Source organism: Lepus europaeus, chromosome 12, assembly GCF_033115175.1.
Source record: "Lepus europaeus isolate LE1 chromosome 12, mLepTim1.pri, whole genome shotgun sequence".
NCBI lineage: Eukaryota > Metazoa > Chordata > Mammalia > Lagomorpha > Leporidae > Lepus > Lepus europaeus.
Window position 1 is genome coordinate 6,191,071 of NC_084838.1, and position 19,513 is coordinate 6,210,583.

Genomic DNA, 19,513 nt, shown 5'->3' on the forward strand with positions numbered 1-19,513 from the left:
CGCCTCGGCGGAACCGGCAGAGACCTGACCGCGCCCCGTCTTCCTCATTGGCCAATGGGCTTGAAGTGTGGAGACCACGCCCACCCAGCGTCGCCTAGCTCTGCCCTGAACCGGCCTCTTCTGGCTCAGTCACATACCCGCGCGGTGGCTGCTGGGAGCAGTTCGCATTGGTTGCCGGGATCGTGGTGATGTGGCCCCCCCGCCCCCCGCCCCCTCCCCGCCCCGCGATGTCGGAGGAAACCCGACAGAGCAAACTGGCCGCGGCCAAGAAAAAGGTAAAGCGCTGGGGGCGCGCCCCCGGCCCAGCCCACTGCCCTCCGACGGCCGGTCCGTGGCCGGGTCTGGGCCGCTCTGGACTCCACGGGCCGAGCCCCTCGGCGCCCCCCGGCTCTCCCCACCCGAGTCTCCCGGCCAGCCCCGCCCCTCAGCGCCCAGCCCCCGCCCGCGCTCGTGGCCCCCGGGTGACTTTGGGCCATTGGCTCCGGGGCTCCTCGGCCCAGCCTCACACTGGCCTCCGGCCTCCCGAAGCCGGGCCTCCTTGGGCTCCGAGGGCTGCGGTCTCCAGGGACTCGGGACCCGGCCCCGCGCCCCCACCCCTGCGCGGAGCGGCGACTCGGGGCGTGGGCAGGGCAGAGTGGGTGCAGTGAGGCCAAGGCGCCCTCGGGACTGTCATTACCCCAGCTCGGGCTTTGATCTCCGGGCCACGTCCTAAGAGGCCTCACCTCCTGTCTGCTTCCTCCGGCAAGGGGACTGCGGCTTGGGGACCCCCGTCCTAGCTCGGACACGGACCGTGTGAGCTGTGTCCGTTCCCGGGGGCTGGAGTGCGGGCAGTGTTTCTGGGTGACCGCGGGAAAACTGGTTTGGTTCCCCCAGGGTTCTGCTCTCCAGATTTTGGGGGGTGTGCGAGTTCTCAGGCTCACGTCAAGTTCCCTGATGCTGGGAGCAGGGGCCCCCAGTCAGGCTCTCTGGAGTGACAGCTGTGTGACCGTCTGTGGACCAGATCTTGGGAGGCCAAACTTTATGGCCTGAACCCCCCCACCCCCACCCAAGGGCGTTTTTGAAGCTGGGGGAGGGGATTGCACAGAGGAGAGCCAGGGAGCAGCTTGGCGAGGCCCCCTGGGGCCTGGGTCGGAACCTGTCGTGAGGGCCTAATGGGCCCTTGGCTGGGATCATGCCTGGGTTCCACTCTTTCTCCTTGGTCTCCAGGGTTCCTCGGGTGACCCTGGAAGTTCTGTGAGGTTCTGATGTGGGACAAAGGACCCAATGTCTTGTTTCCAAACCTCACAAAGTACAATTGCTGACGGCATGATGTTTAATCTTCTCCCTCTACCTCTGGCCTTGCCCACGGCAGCTGCTGGTCTGGCAGAACCCCAGCAGTGAGAGTTAGAAGCTTTTTTCAAATTCCATTATCCCCTTCTATGGAGCATGTGGTCAGTTCTTCAGACATAGACTGATGGTTGCGGCCCCTGCAGGGTTGTCGGTGGCATGAAGTCCATGGTGGACGTGAGCGTGTTTGTAGACACTGTGAAGTAGGAGGTGACCACAGGGCTTAGGGCATTCCAGAGAAGCAACTGCTTTTCCTTCCCACAGCTCAGAGAGTATCAGCAGAAGAACAGCCCTGGTGGTCCCGCAGGAGGAAAGAAGAAGAAGAAACTGAAAAATGGCAGCAGCCCCGAGACAGCCACTTCTGGGGGCTGTCACTCAACCGAGGATGTGAGTGGTGGCTGGCCAGGCCCCTGGGGGTGAGGGGCGGAGGGGCCGTGGGGGTGGGGTTGGGGTTGAAGAGGACGATGGAAGATGGCGGAAGGCAGTGTAGACACTGGGTAAGAATTCTGGGTTTGAATGCTCCCTTTCCCTCTCTGGGGGTATGATGGAAGCAAATTGTTGAAGCTCTCTGGGCCTCTCTTTCCACACCTGTCACATAGAATGGGCTGATGTTTGACTTACAGAGTTTGAGAGTCTTTGCTGTTTTCGTATTAATCCAGAGCACAGGGTCCTGTAACCATTCCTCGTCACTGGTGTTTGCTACTTCCTCATCCCTGGCCTCGAGGGAAAGCCAGGCCAGTGAGAGCAGCCCCGGTCATCGGGCTGTCCCCTTAGGCAGCCCCAGGCACTGGGATGAGGCCGTGGCTCTGGGTGACCTGATAAAGTCCCATCCTCCCCTGGGCTTCAACTTCAGGCTGTCAGATGTGGTTGGATTGCAACAGTGTCTCCTAATTGTTGAGCTGTATCCTCCCGTGTTGGAGTGAACGCTCAGGCAGAAGTCTGGCTTTGCAAATGGAGAGTGGGGGGGGTGTCTGGGGGAGGGTCTGAGAGCCGTGCTGGTCATGGACTGCACTTCTGTGACTCTGGGGTCTGGGGACTGTTCCCTCTGTCTGGCGAGGCAGCAAGTGGCCAGTGAGAGGATGGGGAGCTGGGGACCGCGGTCTGGATCTCTGCTCTTCCTCGGCCTCCGATTCCCTGAGCCGCGCTCTCCCCACGTCCTGGCCCCTCTCTGAGCCACGTCTCTGTGTCTTCCCCTGCCCTTGTTTCTCCCTCTTCGCCGCCTCTAGATTCAGGACATTCTGAAGGTGCTGGTGTCCGACCTTAACCGTTCCAATGGGGTAGCGCTGCCCCCATTGGACAAGTGGAAGGTGAGGCAGTGCCGAGACCCCCTCTCTGGCTTGCTGTCTCCCAGCTGTGCATGTCCCCGAGGCTTGTCTCGTCGGGGGGAGCCTCTGTCTCTGGCCTGTTTTATGTTGCTGCCATTAACCCTCGGCTGCTTCTGTCTGCTTCCTCCCCTGCTTGGCTCATTGAATTTTTCCCTTCCCTCGTGTCTTTTGTCATCTTGGGGAGGGTAAGGCACACCTAAAGATTTGGTAATTTGGAAGTAACTTTCAGAGCAGGTCTGTGCGGTTTTGGGCTTTTGAATGCCCAGTGTGGTCAGACTAGGAGAGATTTGAAAAAATATAAACGCTGTTACGTCTTGCCCTCTGGGCAGGTAGACCAGGTGGAAGTTAGGGAGTTTTCAAATTGATGAATTCCTTTTGGTTTGAGAGTAGAGAAGGTAGACTTAAGAGAAAATGAATTGGCTTTCTAATTGCAAGGATGGAGGTTAGCTTTCAGAGGAACTCACGGGCAAGGACGGGAGGCTACCCAGACAGACCAGTGCTCGGATGCTCTGCCCCTCGTCTCTGACAAATCAGATGGGACACTTAACTGTATTCACTGGGCCCGTGGATGGCAAAGGCAATGGCTGCACAGTGGTGGAAGTAGAGCAGGACAGGAGGCGCCGTGGGGATGGCAGTTCTCTGAGAGGGGCAGGGGAAGGCAGCAGGGGGCCAGCTGCGTGGCCAGGTGGGGGAGGTGGGTTCTGAATGGACTTGCGGCTGGAGGAGGTGGCGTTTGAGGCCATGTGAAGACTAAAGCTGGGTACCATTCACCCCCACATGAAGAGTGGGGAGGCAGAGGGGGCCAGGAGGTCATAGGCGGCATCGTGAGGTCATAGAACACCTGTAGGCCTGCAGGGAGCCTGGGGGTGGGGGAGGGGCAGGGCCCAGGCACACAGGGCTAGGTAGGCCATAACCTGCAGATGATGTTGGCACGTCCTGTCTAACTGCCCCAGGGCCTTCAGCCAAGCCAGTGTAGCAGGGCTGATCCGGAGATGGGCCTGGGGGAAGGGACAGGTGGCTGGTCAACCATCAGGGCTGCTCCCACCCAGTTAGGTCCGGCCAGGGGCCGTGACTCACTCTGTGGCCTCAGAGGAGACACCAAGTGGTGTACTTTGGGCAGGGCAGAGGCATGGAGAAGTCCTGACAGCAGTGTGTGTGGCTCAGAGGCTCAGTTTACTTGAGCCATCACCGGTCTCCTGGGTTCACATGAGCTGGACGGTGGCGTCAGGAGCGGGCGCTGGGCAGCAGCCTCAGGCACTCTGAAGTGAGGTTAGGCCTCTCATCTGGCATCCTGACCACTAGGCTAAGCTCCCACCTGAAGACTTAAAATTGTGAACTTGGTTGTGCACAAAATAATCACGGTACATAGATTCAAATTTTATTTACTTTTTTATTTATTTGAAAAGCAGCGTTACAGAGAAGCAGAGAGAGAGGGAGAGGAAGAGGGAGATAGAGAGGTCTTCCACCTGCTGATCTACTCTCCAAATGGCTGCGCCTGCCGGAGCTAGGCTGATCTGAAACCAGGAGTCTGGAGCTTCCTCCAGGTCTCCCAGGTGGGTGCAGGGGCCCAAGGACCTGGGCCGCCATCTGCTCCCTTCCCAGGCCATAGCAGAGAGCTGGATCGGAAGAGGAGCAGCCAAGACTTAGACTGGTGCCCGTACGGGATGCTGGCGCTGCAGGCGGTAGCTTTACCTGGGTTTAGCACTGGGTGCGGTACCTATATTTAGAATTGCTCAGAGGGGCTGCTGTTGTGGCAGTGGACACTGGCACCCATGTGAGTGCTTGAGTCCCAGCTGCCCATTTCCGATCCACTTCCCTGCTAATGTGCCTGAGAAAGCAGCAGAAGATGGCCAAGTGCTTGGGCCGCTCCACCACATGGGAGACCTGATTGGTGTTTCTGACTCTTGGGCTTCGGCTTGGCCCGGCCTTCTGGGCCATGGTGCCCATGTGAGGAGTGAAGCAGTGGATGGAAGATTCTCTGAGTTCCGCTCTCTCTGTGTTACTCTGCCTTTCCAATAAATAAAATAAACCTAAAAAGTAAATGAAACTGCTCAGAGAAGGGTTCTCCCCACTCCCCCGTGGTTCCTGTGTCTGATCTTAGAGATGCTGAGAGGGCCTGGAGCCTGGGTCCATGGCTGGGAGTGCAGCCTCCCTGAGGTCTCATGCCTGGCCCGCTGCTCTTACCTGTTAGACGGTGTCACAGAGGTTGTCAAGGCAACAGTGGACTCTGAGGACAACATCACTGTGGGCAGTGGGTTCCAGGCTGTGGTCACGGTGAAGCTGTGGACTCAGCACGCCTCACCCTCATCTGTTGGCTTTGCAGCCTGGACTCTAAGGAGGCAGCCGATTGGGGTTCTCAGCGGCCAGGGCTGAAGGGTCCAGAGAGCAGGCAGCAACCCCCCACGTCCACTCAGCTCCCCGGGCTGCTGTCACGTGTCTTGGCTGTGTGCGGCCGTCTGGCCTGTGGACGTGAGGTGGTCTCCAGAGCCAGATGCTTGGGCCAAGAGCTAGGCCTGAGCCTGGGAGAAGCTGGATGGGGCTGGCCGAGGGAGGGGGTCCCGCTGGGGGAGAAGGAGGAGAGGCTTCTCCATGGCTCCGAGTACTGGATCCCAGCATTGTTCCCTAGCAGTTTTCCTGGGAATGAGGCGCCAGGACCTCCATGTGCCAAGTCACAGGGCAGACGTCTCACCTGTGGTTTCCTGGCTTATTTCGGTAGAGCAGGTTTTCCTGGAGCTGCGAGATTGGGCTGAGAGGTTGCCCATGAGGCGCTGTGCTTGATTTTATCTCCAGAAAGCAGGGAGAGGCTTCTTGGGCAACATTTCTCCTTGGAAAGGCCTGAATCGGAGAAATACAGCGATGGGTGAGGCAGAGAGGAGGGCAGGGAGGAAGGGCGGAGAGCAGGAGAGGGGAGCGCAGAGAGCTCCCTCGAGGGAGCCCCGTTGCCACCAGCAGCCTCCACCCAGCAGGGGCCTAGAGTCAGGGTCCCTGTGCGGCAGAGACTGGTTTCTGGGGGAACACGGCTGTGCTCCCTGATTTCGATGCCTGTTCCTTCTGCCTGCTGCGGCTGCCAGAGGTCAGAGCCTTTGCTGAGGTCCAGGGAGAACCGGGGCCTCGTGTCCACGGAGGTCGTACCCCCTTCCTTTGAGCTTTGGCCACCTGCAAAGATGCTGCGTGTCCAAGCCTGGACAAGCCATTCCCACATCCCCTGTGGTTCCCAGCATGTGTGACTGTCCCTCTGACTGTACGTCTGTCCCACCTGCCCTGCGCCCTGTGTCCGTGGCAGCGAGGCGCCTCCTCTCCTGCACGGCCCTCACCCCCTGCTCTGTTCGTGACAGGCGCCCAACGACTGTGCGGCTCCTGCAGCGCCCTCTGCTGATGCCACCGTGTTACCTGGCGGTGTAGCGTCCCCTGGCGCTAGTCTAACCAGCACGGCGCCGACTCAGGTTTGTGCCTCTGTCCTCTGCCTGCTCCCCGTGTGCTCGCGCCGTCTCCCTTCCCTGAGGCCTGCGCCTGCTCTGCATGCTCTTCTCCCGCCTTCCGGCAGCTTGGTTCCCAGTGCAGGCACCCTTCCCAGGCCCCTGGGGTTGGGGGCCAAGACCGGGCTTTCTCTTGAGCTGTGGCAGTGCAGGTTGCTGGGAGGAGCGGGGCTCCTGCCACCCCTGGGTGGATCTTCCTGGGAATCAGGTGATCACTGTCTCTCTCTTCTCCCTCAGAACCATGCTGCTGACCATGGCCCTGCCCTCACAGATGAGACCAAGTGAGTGTCTTCCTGTGCGGGCAGCAGTCCCGAAGCCGTGGGAGTGAGGGCAGCCACGGCCCAAGGACCTCTTTTGCATCAAGCCCCCGCACCCCTGACCTCTGTGTCTGTCCCTAGGACTTTGTCCTCCACGGAGAGCCTGCGCCAGCTTTCTCAGCAGCTCAATGGTCTTGTGTCCGAGGTACTGGGGACTGGGCCTCAGAGAGGGAGGGCAGAGAGGAAAGGACAGAAGTGGAGGCTGGGGTTGCTGAGAGCGGGGGACCCTGCACAGACTGACTGCTGGACAGTGCTGGGCACGCTGGGGGACGGCTTCTTCGTGCAAGCCACGCAGTGGAGGACGTGGCCATGAGAACAGTGACTCTTCATCTGGGCACAGGAAGCGTAGGAAGAGCAGCACTTGGGAAGGGAGGGGGATGGTGATGAGACCCAGGAGAAGCTGGCCTAGAGGGTTATGGGAGGAAGAGGCCAGGCTGGGCAGAGCAGTTTGCCAGGTGGTGGGGAGGAGAGGCAGTCTGAGGGCAGGGACTTGAAGGTGGAGGGTGCAGCATCTCCACGGGGCTCTTGTCTCTTCTAGTCCACATCCTACCTCAACGGAGAGGGCCTCACAGCTTCTAACATGAAGGATCTGGAGGTGAGTGGCTCGCAGGCCAGCCCCCCTGCCCTCTCCCAGCAGGGGCTGGGTGCCCCGCTGCCAGCTGAGACAGCCCGTGTCCCCCAGCCCTAATGTCTGCTCTCTCTACCTCTCCCCCACCCCTCCTGCAACTCCCCTCTCTGCATGCGCCTCAGAGCCGGTACCAAGAGCTGGCAGTAGCCCTGGACTCCAGCTATCTAACAAACAAACAGCTCAGTAACACCATAGAGGAACTGGTAAGAGCCCAGTGGGGTCCCCTGATTCCACGCTGCCCACCCTGGGCTTCCGTTTCCCCGCAGGCTCTGAAGAGAGGGGCTGGGGGCCCTGGTGCGAGGGAGAGTGGGAGCCGGGGCCCAGTCTCAGCTGAGGGACCCCAGAGCATGCAGCATGCAGCACGGCTCTCTTCCTGTCGCTGCCCTCTCCGCCCCCTCTCTTCTCCAGACACCCCTGCTTGCATCCTGGCCACACTGGCGCTGGGGTGGTGGCCTCTCGGGGCAGCGCTGGCCACCAGCCTCTGTTCCCGCCCTGACTCAGGCCCTCACTTGAGCTTTGAGTTTGGACAAGCGCCTCTCTGCCCTGGGCTTGAGTTTCCCAAGGAGGTGGAAATGGCGGTTGGCAAAGGTCTCTCTTAGCTCTAAGAATCCAAGATTTCCAGGCTCCCTGGGACATAAACCTCAGGGAGAAGGGATCCTAGCTGTGCTTCCACTGCTGTGTCCCTGCTGTGAAGAGCAGCCCAGCCCCTACGCAGCACGTGCTGAGCTGTGGAACGATGCGCGCACCCTGTAAATCCGAACCTAGCGGAAGCCCGTCTTGTCTCACATTCCGTTTCTGGAGGCTCACCTTACTGTCCCCTGAGGAGACTCCGAGTCAGACGCGGTTCCACAGCCGTGAGCGCAAACCAGCAAAGACCCTCACGCTCTTTCCTGGGGAGCGTCGGGACAGGTCCTGTGCCCACAGGGTCTGAGAACGTGCCAATCCCGCCCTGGCCCCTGCCCACCCCTCTTGCTCTGGGAGTGGAGTCGAGGGGCCATCCTTAGTCACCTTCCTTCCTTTGCCTCTCCCCACAGAAACAACAGAACCAAGAAACTCTGGATCAAGTGGAAAAAGTAATGTGGTTTCTGTGTCTGCTCACTGCACGGCTGCTGGTCTGCACCCCCCGCCCCCCCAGGCCCTGAGATCTGACCTCCTCCCTGGGCCCTTCCAGGACATGGTGGCATTCTGGGGACGTGTCCTGTGCCATGCCAGCTGTGCCTGCCCCAGTCAGGGGGATTTCTTTTCTCTTCCTACAGGAGAAGAAAGAATGTCAGCAGAAGTTGGCCAAGGAGCAGGGGGCTTTAAGAGAACAACTGCAGGTGAGGGACCGCGTGGTGTCCCCTCGCGTGCCCCCGGACAACAGTCCTTTCTCTCGCTCTGAGCACGTGTTTGGCTTCCTCCTAAAGGTTCACATTCAAACCATTGGGATTCTTGTGTCTGAGAAGGCGGATTTACAGTCAGCCCTGGCTCACACCCAACAGGCAGCCAGGCAGAAAGCAGGTGGGACTGAGCACCCCCCCCAGCCAGGCACCTGGCAGGCCTCTGGGGGGGCCCGGGGCTCCATCTCGACCCCTCTGCTTCCAGGAGAGTCTGAGGACCTTGCTAACCGCCTGCAGACGACCCGCCAGCGCGTCGGAGAGCTGGAGCGGACGCTGTCTGCCGTCTCCACGCAGCAGAAGCAGGTGGACAGGGTGAGCCCAGCCGCCTGCCCAGCCACTGGCAGCCTGGTTTCCTAGCAGGGAGTGAGTGCAAAGGTCCCTTCTGCAGCCTGGAGTGGCCCAGATGCAGTGCGGGCCGTTTCATGTGGCTCTCACTGATGCCAAAGAACCTGGGACCGAGTTGGGTGGTGAGTGGGGGTGGCTGTGCAGTGAGCACTGGAGACCAAGAGCTGGGAGCAGGGATGGGGTGTTTGGGCAGGGGAGGCGCAGAAAAGCAGGCCAGTTAGCATCCCTGGAGGGGCTGTGTCGGATGGGGGAGGGGCCATTAACCCAGGGAGAGGAGCGCGGGGGTGGGGTGGTTTCCCCTCTGTTGTTGGGAGGGGTAGGCTGTGTGAATGCTGCACCGTCCTTCAGCAGGTGACCGAGGATTCAGACACAAACTCAGATTCCCTCCGAGTCTGCGCCCTCATCCCTGGGGGGACAACGGGCCCAGAGAATGAGAGCAGGATGCTCAGGTCTCAGAGGAGCGCTGCAGCTCTACGCTGCGTTTTGTTCTGTTTTGTGTCTCTCGACGAAGAGGATTTCTTCTGAGAGGGTTTGTTCTGAGAGGAGGAGGGTGTTGGGGGCAAGAGGCACGGAGTCCCCACACAGACCCCGGGAGTTGGGGGAAAGCAGGCCTGAGCCAAGCAGCCGGCAGACTCGTCTATTTTAGTTATATATTCAGCTTATATAGCCAAGACAGCCAATCCGGTCAAGGGGCAGTTTATGTCCTAACCAATCACAGCCTGTTGCCAGGCAGGCTCCGTTGCCAGGTGGTTTCCCAGGGGGTTTCAAAGCCATTCCTGAGTAACTGCTGCTCGCTTGTCAGCAGCCATCTTGGCATGGCCTTCTCATTCCACCACATTTCCCCCTTTTCGTTTATTTTTGAGCAATGGGAGGCATGATTCTTGGCCATACCATTGTTGACCCCATTTCCATGTGGTCTCCATACGCAGCTGTGCCTGTCTTAGGTTGTCCCCCAGGGGATCTAACCCGTCGTTGACTAACCAGCGCTCAAATCAAGAGGCCACAGGATTGCTTGCTCAGATGGGGGTAGGAATGAGGAACAATGGTAATCAGGAATGGCGTGACTGTACACAGGCTGTGGGCCGTTCAAGTGGCTGACCAGAGCTAGCGTGGTATAAAGCAGTAATGGATGTGGCTATGGGCAGATTCTCAGGGTAGGATGATAGGGCAGGTGCGTCTGCTAACAAGGCGAGCTCTCAGTCTTGTTCAGCTGGTTCTGGTTGGCTGTCAGTTGCAGGTTTGGTATTTCTGGCTGGTACCCAAATGGGCGGTCCCGCATTCTCTGGAAAGACACAAGCATATCCTCGGCCCTTGGCAAGCAGAAGCCTTTCTATGGGCGTTGGAATCCAGGGCCTGAATTTTGCGTCCACTTTGAGATTAACGACAAACATGTGGATGGCATGGGATCTAGCAGCTGCCCTGAGAGCCTGGGGTGCCTGGGGACTGTCACAAATGTGGGGATCCTCACTGGGTGTGGATGGGATGACCTCACATGAGTTATCCTCTGGAGGTCCTCTAAGTTCATCCCACGGGTATGTGGGGGGTTGCTGACGAGGCATTGCTACCTTGTTTGCTACATTGTCATTTTCACTGTCCTAGCTCTCTATCCCTAAGTCATCAACTGTTGTCTGTGAGACAGGGACCTGGAGTGTCAGGCTCTGATCACTCACAGATTCACTATGTTTGATAATCTGCATGGGATTCTGAGGGAGGGTATCTTTCCCATGGTTGAGCACTTAAGAGCGGCACGCCACGCCAACTCTAGCCAAAGGAAAGACACGCACAGCACTGCTGCCATAACAAAGCAAATTCCTAGCACCTCAGCGGCTGATGGCATTCTGCAGGGGTTCCCTACGTTAGACAGACAGTGGTGTATCAGATCATACGTATGTCCTCTGCTTAGTGGGGGACTTCCTTGATTCGTTAGGTCAAGGCCGTATGCCCACACGGTGTCTCCGGAGCGTCACCTCTCTCAGGAGGGAAGATGACTTGGTTCCGAATTCCGGGACGATCAGTCCCTGATGTGAATTCACCAGGTGAACGGAAAGTAAAAGGAGGAGCCGAGAAGCGGCATACGCTTCTGGGGGTGTATGCCTAACCTGGGGTCACTTAGACCGAGGACAAGGACAAGGAAAGGACTGTAGGAGGGAGTTCTGTGCTCACCCTCACAGAACCGAACAGCACACAAAACACCGAGGGGCCTTCTTGCCGAAATCCGGGGGGGGGGGGGGTGTCTCACCAAGTCCAACACGCTGTCTCTCCCAGTCACGTTGGCACACCCGATGTTGAGGTTGATTTCTTCTGAGAGGATTTGTGCTGAGAGGAGGAGCATGGTGGGGCAAGAGGCATGGGGTCACCACACAGATACCACGAGTCAGGTGAAAGCAGGCCTGAGGGAGCAGCCTGCAGGCTCCTTTATTTCAGTTGGTACAGCAGCTTATATAGTCGAGGCAGCCAATCCACTCAAGGGGCGGTCTGTGCCCCAGTCAATCACAGCCTGTTGCCAGGCAGGCTCTGGAGCCAACCAGTCACAGCCTGTTGCCAGGCAGGCTCTGTTCGCCATATGGTTTCCAAAACCAGCCAATCACAGCCTGTTGCCAGGCAGGCTCCGTTGCCAGGTGGGTTGCAAAGACATTCCTGAGTAATTGACACTCGCTTCCAGGACCATCTTGGCATGGCCTTCTCATTCCACCACATCTCTTGACAAAGAGGAGGGACAGTAACTGCCTCATATGGTAGCTGTGAGAATCAAACGGGGCTGTGAGCCTGGGACAGTGGAGCACTGAGAAGGTCTAACAGTGACACTGTAGCAGCAATGGCCACAGCAGTGCTGCCTGCTGTCTCGGAGCCTCCGCTAGCCAGCTGGAAGTCAGAGCGCCTTCCCTTCCTCTTCTGCCCTTACGAGCTCTTAGGAAAAACCAACGAGACTCTGGGTTGGCAGTGCCTTGACAGTGAGGGTGAGCAAGTGTGGCTGTGGCGTGGTTCCTGTAGCCACTGTGACCAGTGTCCCAGCTCCATCGTGGACCTGCCAAGTCCTGACGTCACTTCTCTGTGTTTGCAGCACAACAAGGAGTTGACCCAAGAGCGAGATGCTCTCAAACTGGAGTTATACAAGAACAAGTAAGAAGGGGAAGTGGGGGGAAGGCGGCTGGGGGAGTTAGTACAGGTGAAGAGGGGAGGGGTGCCGGGGAGCATGAGGAGCAAGTGGCTGTACAGGCTGGGACATGTGCACACCAGGCTCTGGTGCCAGCTGTGCCACCAGCTTGTGCCATGGCCTCAGACAGCTCAGGTCCTCTCTCTGGCCTGCCCCGTGAGTGACCTGATTGTTGGGGACCCCTCCAAGGGCAAGGTTCTTGGGAGGTGCAGCAAGAAGGTGGGTTGGTCACCACCGTGGTCCTCTCTGTTTGCTCATTGCCCTCACTGCCACCTCTCACCGCAGCAGAAACAATGAGGACCTGAAGCAGCAGAACTCTGAGCTCGAAGAGAGGCTTCGAGTCCTCGAGACAGAGAAGAAGGCCCTGCAGCTGGGCACGGAGGAGCTGCAGAAGAAGCTGGAGATGTCTGAGCTGCTGCTGCAGCAAGTACGCGGCTGTGGCCCTGAGCCCCAGCCCTAGCCCGCGGGAGCCGCCAGCCTCAGGACGGTCAGGGAGGCCCCCAGCCACGAGCTGGAACCTCTGAACCCTTATTCTGGTCCTGCCCAGAAGCCTCCCGGAATGGCTAGAATTCCGCACAGAGCCCCTGCCTAGACCCATACAATCAGGATCTCAGAGATACAGCCTTTCACACGGTTGTATTCAAGCTTCTCGGTTTCCATTGGGAAGGCAAAGGCAGCAGAGAGAGATGGAGGGAGATCTTCCATGCACTAGTCATCTCCCAAATGCTTGCAAGAGCCAGGGCTGGGTCAGGCAGAAGCCAGGAGCTTGAAACTCAATCCAGACCTCCTGTGTGGGTGTCGGGACTCCAGGAGGCCATCCCCTGCTGCTTCCTAAGTTGCACAGTAGCAGGAAGCTGGGTGGGAAGTGTGGTAGCCGTGACTGGAGGCAGGGTCTTCGCTATGGCATGCGGGCGTGCCAAGTAGCCACCTACACACTGCACCACACATGCCCCCAAACCCTTGTGTCATCCATGCGTTGGTTCGGCTAGCCCGGGAGCCTGTTTGCTTCCTTGGGAGCCCCAGCCAACACTTGACCTCTTCTGTGACCCTGAGTCCTGTGTTGGCCGTGAGGGCTTCCAGTGCTCACCTTGTCCTCCCCACTCAGTTCTCTAGCGAGTCTGGCGTCTCTGACAGTAGGCAGCAGCTTCAGCAGGCCATGGAGGAGCGGGCCCAGCTGGAGAAACACGTGCAACAGGTGCGGCTCGGCAGGAGGAGGGGGGCAGTGGGAGGAGGACTGGAGCCCCGGGCGGCCAGGAGCAGATGAGCGTCCGCGATGCTCCCTCCAAACTTCTGCGTCCATTGTTGAAGCTGCTGGAGACACAGACACAACTGCGGATGGACAGGGACCGGTACGCAGGGGGCCTGGAGGAAGAGCGTGCCCTGTGGCAGGAGAAGATGCAGCAGATGTCTGCCCAGGTGAGGCAGGCCCGTGGACAGGCCCCTTGATCTCTGGGTGTCTGTAATGGACACAGCAAGTGCACCTGCTGTGGCCTGCACCACAGGTGGCTGCGTGTCTGGGTTTTGGGGGGCAGCGTCGGTGCAGAGGGAGGTGGTGGCCCCCGCTCACGGCTCTTGTCCCTGTGCTCTGGGCAGCTGTGCACACTGAGGGAGGAGAAGGAGCGCGGCCTGAGTCAGGTGCAGGAGCTGGAGACCACCTTGGCCGAGCTCCAGAGCCAGAGGGGTAAGCAGGGGCGGAGGTGGCCTGGGAGCAGGATGGGTGTCGGGTGCCCGGCGAGGGTGTTGTGGCAGAGGGAAGCAGGTCTGTGCCAGGGGATGGCGAGTCTTGTCATCTTCTGAGGCTCGGTGACCTCATCCGCAAATAGGGGTGGCGCACCCACTGCCCGCCGTGCACGGGGCCCCTGATGGCTGCTTCCTCTCTCAGCTGAGCCTCCCGCCCCGGAGTCCCCAGCGCCCCCCGCGGGGCCGTCAGAGGCGGAACAGCAGCTGCAGGCGCAGGCTGAGCAGCTGCAGAAGCAGCTGGAGAGCCTGGCGGGACAGCTGCAGGCCCAGGTGCAGGACAACGCAGCCCTGAGTCGCCTGAACCAGCAGCAGGAACAGCGGCTGCTGCAGCTGGAGCGCGAGGCGGAGCTGTGGGGCAACCAGGCCGAGGAGCGCAAGCAGATCCTGGAGAGCATGCAGAGCGACCGCGTGACCATCAGCCGCGCGCTCCTGCAGAACCGGGAGCTCAAGGAGCAGCTGGCCGAGCTGCAGGATGGCTTCGTGAGACTGGTGCGTTCGGCCTCCCTGGGCAAGGCCTCTGGCACAAAACATTTCCCTCTGGCCTTCATTCCCATCCCCCTGGTCAAAGGGGACGTTGTAGGCCTAGGGAGGCGCCCTGGGAGCCAGGACCCTGCTCCAATGTCTGTCGGAGGGGAGGGGCTGAATTTCCAGCACTCCGGGCACTGTGGGAGGTGGACACCTGGTGCTGGGGCCCGGATGCAGCCGCTTTGGGTGGCAACGGCTCGCTTCTGTCTGTGCAGAGCAATGACAACATGGAGCTCACCAGCTCGCTGCAGGCCGAGCAGCACGTCAAGAACGAGCTGGCCAAGAAGCTCGGCCAGCTGCAGGAGAAGCTGGGGGAGCTGAAGGAAACGGTAACGCTCAGCCCACCTGCGAGGGATGGGCCATGGGCACGAGTCTCTGGGGAGGGCGGTCTAGGCCCAGGAGGGAGGCCGCTCCAGGCTGGAGTGACAGGTGACCTCCATTGTCCTGCGACTCTAAGAGCTGGTAGCCCTGGGCTCCTCCCGGGTCTGGATGTCATTGTCCCAGGGAGAGGCGTGTCACCCAGCTCCACGGGTCACTGCACAAGGCTACCCCTTGCTAAGCCTCAGATTCCTGACAAAGGAACTTGGCGTTTTTCCTCTCCAGGTGTTGAGGATGAGCTGAGATTGTGCATGTAAAGGAGTAGGCACGAGCGTGCCCTAAAGATGATGCCTTCCCTCTCGCGTGTGGCCTCTAGTTAGAGTGATGGGAAAGAAGGGGATGAGGTGTGGGGCTGGGTGCAGGAGACACGGGGCCGTGCCTCCCCCTGCAACCAAAGTCCTCGGTTAGCAACCCCCACCTGCCCTCACGCTCCCCCCACCCCCTTGGGTCTCCCCGCAGATGGAGCTGAAGAGCCAGGAGGCTCAGAGTCTGCAGCAGCAGCGCGACCAGTACCTGGGCCACCTGCAGCAGTACGTGGCCGCCTACCAGCAGCACGCGGCTGCCTACCAGCAGCTGAGCTCCGAGAAGGAGGCGCTGCACAAGCAGATTCTGCTGCAGACGCAGCTCATGGACCGGCTGCAGCATGAGGAGGTGCAGGGCAAGGTGGCGGTCCAGGTGGCTCGCCAGGAGCTGCAGGAGACCCAGGTGAGGGGCTGGCGAGCGTGGGGCGGGCCCCCAGGTGGGAGGACCTTGCCACCTGTGTGCCTTTTTCTCACTCTTCCTGGCCCCTAGGAGCGCCTGGAAGCTGCCGCCCAGCAAAACCAGCAGCTGCAAGCTCAGCTGAGCCTCCTGGGCCTCCCTGGAGAGGGTGAGTGAGGCTCCCACGGGAGAGGCACAGCTGTGGGGGGCGGGGTCTGGCAGCACAGCCTGGAGTTGAGAGAGACTCTGAGGACGGCTGAGCCCTCTCCTCGGGGCAGTGGCTGCCCTGGCCCCCAGGGAGGGTGGGCGCAGAGGGGAGCCCTGAGCTTTCCTCCCCCCCTCACCGGATCATCTGGGGTCCCTCTGGCTGTGCCCTCAGGAGATGGGGAGGAGGAGGAGGAGGAGGAGGAAACTCCCCAGGCCAAAGTGCCCGTCCCGGAAGACCTGGAGAGCCGAGAGGCCGTGGTAAGCCCGGCTGTGCCCTGTGCCCTCTCCATCCCACCTTTCCCTGCCCCCCTCTGTGGCCCCTCCTTATATCTGGATCCCCCTCCCCCACTTTGGTTTCTCCTGACCTCACACCTAACCTGGGAGCCAGTGGTCAGATTCCATTCCTCCCAGGAACGGCAGGTGCACCTGCACACACGAACTCATTCTCCTCTTGCCCGCAGGTGATGTTCTTTACGTCGGCTCTCACCCGAGCCGAGGAAGAGCGGGCCCGGCTCCGCGGGCAGCTGAGGGAGCAGAAGGCTCGCTGCCGGCGCCTGGCTCTCCTTGCCGTGCCATCGCAGGGGGAGCCCGAGGGGCCCTCAGCCGCTGGGACTGGGGGTGACTCTGTGTCTGGGGAGACGCACCAGGCCCTCCAGGGGGCCATGGAGAAGCTGCAGGTGAGGGGTTCTCTCCCGCCACGGGCCAGGAAGGCTGGGGGTGGGGCGGTGACCGCCGAGCCCTGACCCCATGGTTGTGGCTGCAGACCCGCTTTCTGGAGGTGATGGCGGAGAAGGCGGAGCTCCGAGAGCGGGTAGAGGAGCTAGAACATCGCTGCATCCAGCTCTCTGGAGAGACGGACACCATCGGTGAGCCGGGAGCGAGGGCCCTGGCAGCGGGGAGCTGCGTGGGGGTCGGGTGGGCCGGCCTCTGAGCGCTGCCCGCCGCCCGTCTCTGTGCAGGGGAGTACATTGCCCTCTACCAGAACCAGAGGGCAGTGCTGAAGGAGCGGCACCGGGAGAAGGAGGAGTACATCAGCCGGCTGGCCCAGGACAAGGAGGACATGAAGGTGGGGGCCTGGAGCTGCCGCCTCTTGGGGCAGGGGCCGAGGCCGAGGGCAGGGCGCTGAGCACCTCTCCTTCCAGATCAAACTCCTGGAGCTGCAGGAGCTGGTGCTGCAGCTCGTGGGCGAGCGCAGCGAGTGGCAGGGCCGAGTCCTGGCTGCCGCCCCAGACCGCGCTGACCATCCCGCGCCTGGGGCCCCAGCCCTCCAGGACGCTGCTGACCCGCAGGCTGGTGAGGAGAGCGCCCTGGGCACAGGGAGGGCAGGCCGGAGCAGAGGCGCTGGCAGCTTGCTCAGAGCCCCCTCTCTTTCCGAAGATCTTGGCGAGGTGAGCCTCGCTGACACCGTGGAGCCTGCGCGAGGAGAGGCTGGGGAGGGCGCGTCCACCCAGAACCCTACTGCGCAGCAGATCATGAAGCTGCTGCGGGAGATCCAGCACCCCCAGGAGCGCCCGGGCTTGGGCACCAACCCCTGCATCCCCTTCTTCTACCGGGCTGACGAGCATGACGAAGTGAAGATCCTGATCGTCTAACCCCGGATGCCCTCAGCCCGGAGAGCCCCGCCCAGTCCTTGCCACTCCCCCTGCAAGCCACCCTGTCCCCTGCCGCGCCATCCCAGCTCCCTTCCCTCCTAGATAGAACCCCTGATGGGGAGAGAAAGGCCTCTTTAGGCTGCCTCTCTGGAGGACCCTCGGGGGCTCCTGGGGCCTCCTCATTTCCAGCTCCATCCTCAGAGGCTGTGACCAACGTAGGCAGCGTTTGTGTGGCCCCCAGAACAGCCCAGACCAGGGGGTGCTCCTCTCCTTGGGCAGTCAGCCAGGCAGTTTTCATCGCCCCTCTTGGGCCTACTGTCGGCCTGGCAAGAGCATAATCTGGCCGGTACATCACGTGGGGCCTCAGCAGGCACGGACACGAGCAGGCAAGAGCCATGACCTGGCAGGGACATCTCCAGTGCAGGCCAGCGTCAGGCAAGGGTCGTCTCTAAGCCACAGGCTTCCGTGGGCGAGGCCATCTTCTGGCCGGGGTCATCTTCAGGCCGGGTCATCTGTGGGTGAGGGCATCTGGGCACAAAAGGCCTCTTCAGGCAATGGTCATCGCTAGGCAGGGGCATCTGGGCAAGGGTCACTCTGGGCCAGGGGCATCATGGGTGAGCGTCATCTCTGGGTTTTGTCTCTTACGGCCGGGGGCATCTAGGCAAGGATCATTTTGGGCCAGGGCATCTTTGGGCAAGGGCATCTGGGTGAGGGTCGTCACTGGACAAGGGTCACTTCCGGGCCAGGGATATCTAAGGGTCATCTCTAGGTGGGGCGTCTGGGCGAGGAGGGCATATTTGGGCGAGGGTCATCATTGTCGAGGGCATCTTCGATGGGGGCATCTTCAGGCCCAGGGAGTTTGGCAATAGCATCTGGACAAGGGCATGTTCGGGCGGGGGCAGGCTGGGTGAGGTTCACGTCAGACCAGGGGGCATCATGGGCGAGGGCAACTGGGTGAGGGTCATCTCTGGGCAGGGGCCTCGCTGGTCAAAGGTCACTTCTGGGCCAGGGGCATCTTGGGCAAGGTCATTTTCAGGCAAGTGCATCTGGGCGAGGAGGGCATCTGGGTGAGGGTCATCTCTGTGCTGGGGCACCTGGGCAAGGGTCACTTCTGGGCCAGGAGCATCATGGGTCATGGTCACTCTGGGCCTGGGGCTTCTTCAGGTGAGGTCATTTTCAGGCACAGGCATCTGGGTGAGGCATCTTGGGCAATGGTCACTTCTGGACCAGGGGCATCATGGGTAAGGGTATTTGGCGAAAAGGGCATCATCGGGTGAGGGTCATCTCTGGGCAGGGGTATCTGGTCAAGGGTCATTTTGGGCAGGGCTCACTTACAGGCCAGGGCATCTCTGGGTGAGGATCTTCCTCAGGCGAGGGTCATCTCTGGGCAAGGGCTGTCCCTTATCAGGGAGGCTGCAGGCCACGAATCTCTGGGTGGCCTGGGCAAGCTGAGGCTACCTGGAGGCCCGGTCCTTAGCACAGGTGGCGCTCACCGTAGGCAAGGCGTGGGCCAGCTCTTCACTCCGTGCCTGTGCCCCAGGCAGGCCAGCTGGGAGGCATGGTCGACAGCCCTTAGAGGGTCGGCTGGGGCAGTGATGCAGGGGCGCCTGTCCTCTCTCTAAGAGGCATCCAGCAGGCAGGGCCGAGGCAGGCGGGGCAGCAGCGGGGACTCCCCTTTCTTCAGAGGCACTTTGGGGCAGGGCAGTAGGCAGCATTCTGTCAGGCCCTGTGACAGCCGGGGCTAACTGGAGGCCTGATGAGGGGATGAGGCTGCCTCCAGGGGGCCTCCCCACCCCGCCCCCATGTACATATTGTACTTGTGTACATTTTGTATATTCTGGGGGTAGGGCCGCCCCCTGTATCATAGCTGAGGCTGGAGCTCACAAATGAGGAGGAGGGCTTAATGCTTCTTTGGGGCTGGGAAACTTATTTATTGATAGTCTATGTATGGCACAGGAAAGAGGCGGAGACAGGGTTGTGGCACCCTGGTGATGTGGCTCCTGTTACTCTTTTTATCTTGAAATAAACAGATTTAGCCACACCGCTTGGCCCCGTGTGTGGCAGTTTCGTCGCAGGGCCCAGGGTCTGCGGTGCTGCGGGTGGGCCCTGCACAGGGCAGCAGGGCCTGGCCAGCAGCGGGCAGCCTGCCGTGCTGTGCCGAGCGTCCAGGGGGGTGAAGAGGCCTCTTCCAGGCTGGTCTCCTTATACTGCGATGCCAGGGGCACAGCTCTGCCCTGTGGCCCCCAGGCTCTGAGCTCATGGTGGAGGGATGCAGGGAATGCCGCGTGCCAGCGCCCAAGGGTGCCAGCTTCCAGCGCTAGCCCCGCCCTACCCTGTCCATGCCTCTCGAGTGCAGGCCTCCAGCCCACAGCCTGCCTCCAGGCTGGCTTTCTGGTCCTGCCCCCTGGTGGTCAGAGCAGGG

General features: G+C 60.8%; 1 protein-coding gene across 5 annotated transcripts; it reads left to right on the forward strand.

Moving 5' to 3' along the window:
• Positions 1-188: 188 nt before the first annotated feature.
• LOC133771511 (golgin subfamily A member 2-like) lies at positions 189-19,148 on the forward strand. Of its 5 annotated transcripts, XM_062207460.1 has the most exons (27): positions 189-275; positions 1,591-1,713; positions 2,553-2,633; positions 5,987-6,094; positions 6,365-6,408; positions 6,526-6,589; positions 6,983-7,039; positions 7,195-7,275; positions 8,107-8,145; positions 8,329-8,391; positions 8,479-8,572; positions 8,657-8,763; positions 11,858-11,916; positions 12,236-12,377; positions 13,056-13,145; positions 13,259-13,366; positions 13,544-13,631; positions 13,833-14,179; positions 14,431-14,544; positions 15,053-15,298; positions 15,386-15,461; positions 15,672-15,757; positions 15,961-16,176; positions 16,263-16,365; positions 16,459-16,565; positions 16,642-16,792; positions 16,877-19,148. In XM_062207460.1, the coding sequence occupies exons 1-27, from the start codon at positions 189-191 to the stop codon at positions 17,089-17,091; spliced, it is 3,096 nt and encodes a 1,031-aa protein (XP_062063444.1). In that variant the 3' UTR covers positions 17,092-19,148. The 5 variants fall into 5 exon arrangements, with proteins under 5 accessions (XP_062063444.1, XP_062063445.1, XP_062063447.1 ...); XM_062207461.1 differs by lacking the exon at positions 7,195-7,275; XM_062207463.1 differs by lacking the exon at positions 5,987-6,094.
• The last annotated feature ends 365 nt before the right edge of the window (positions 19,149-19,513 follow it).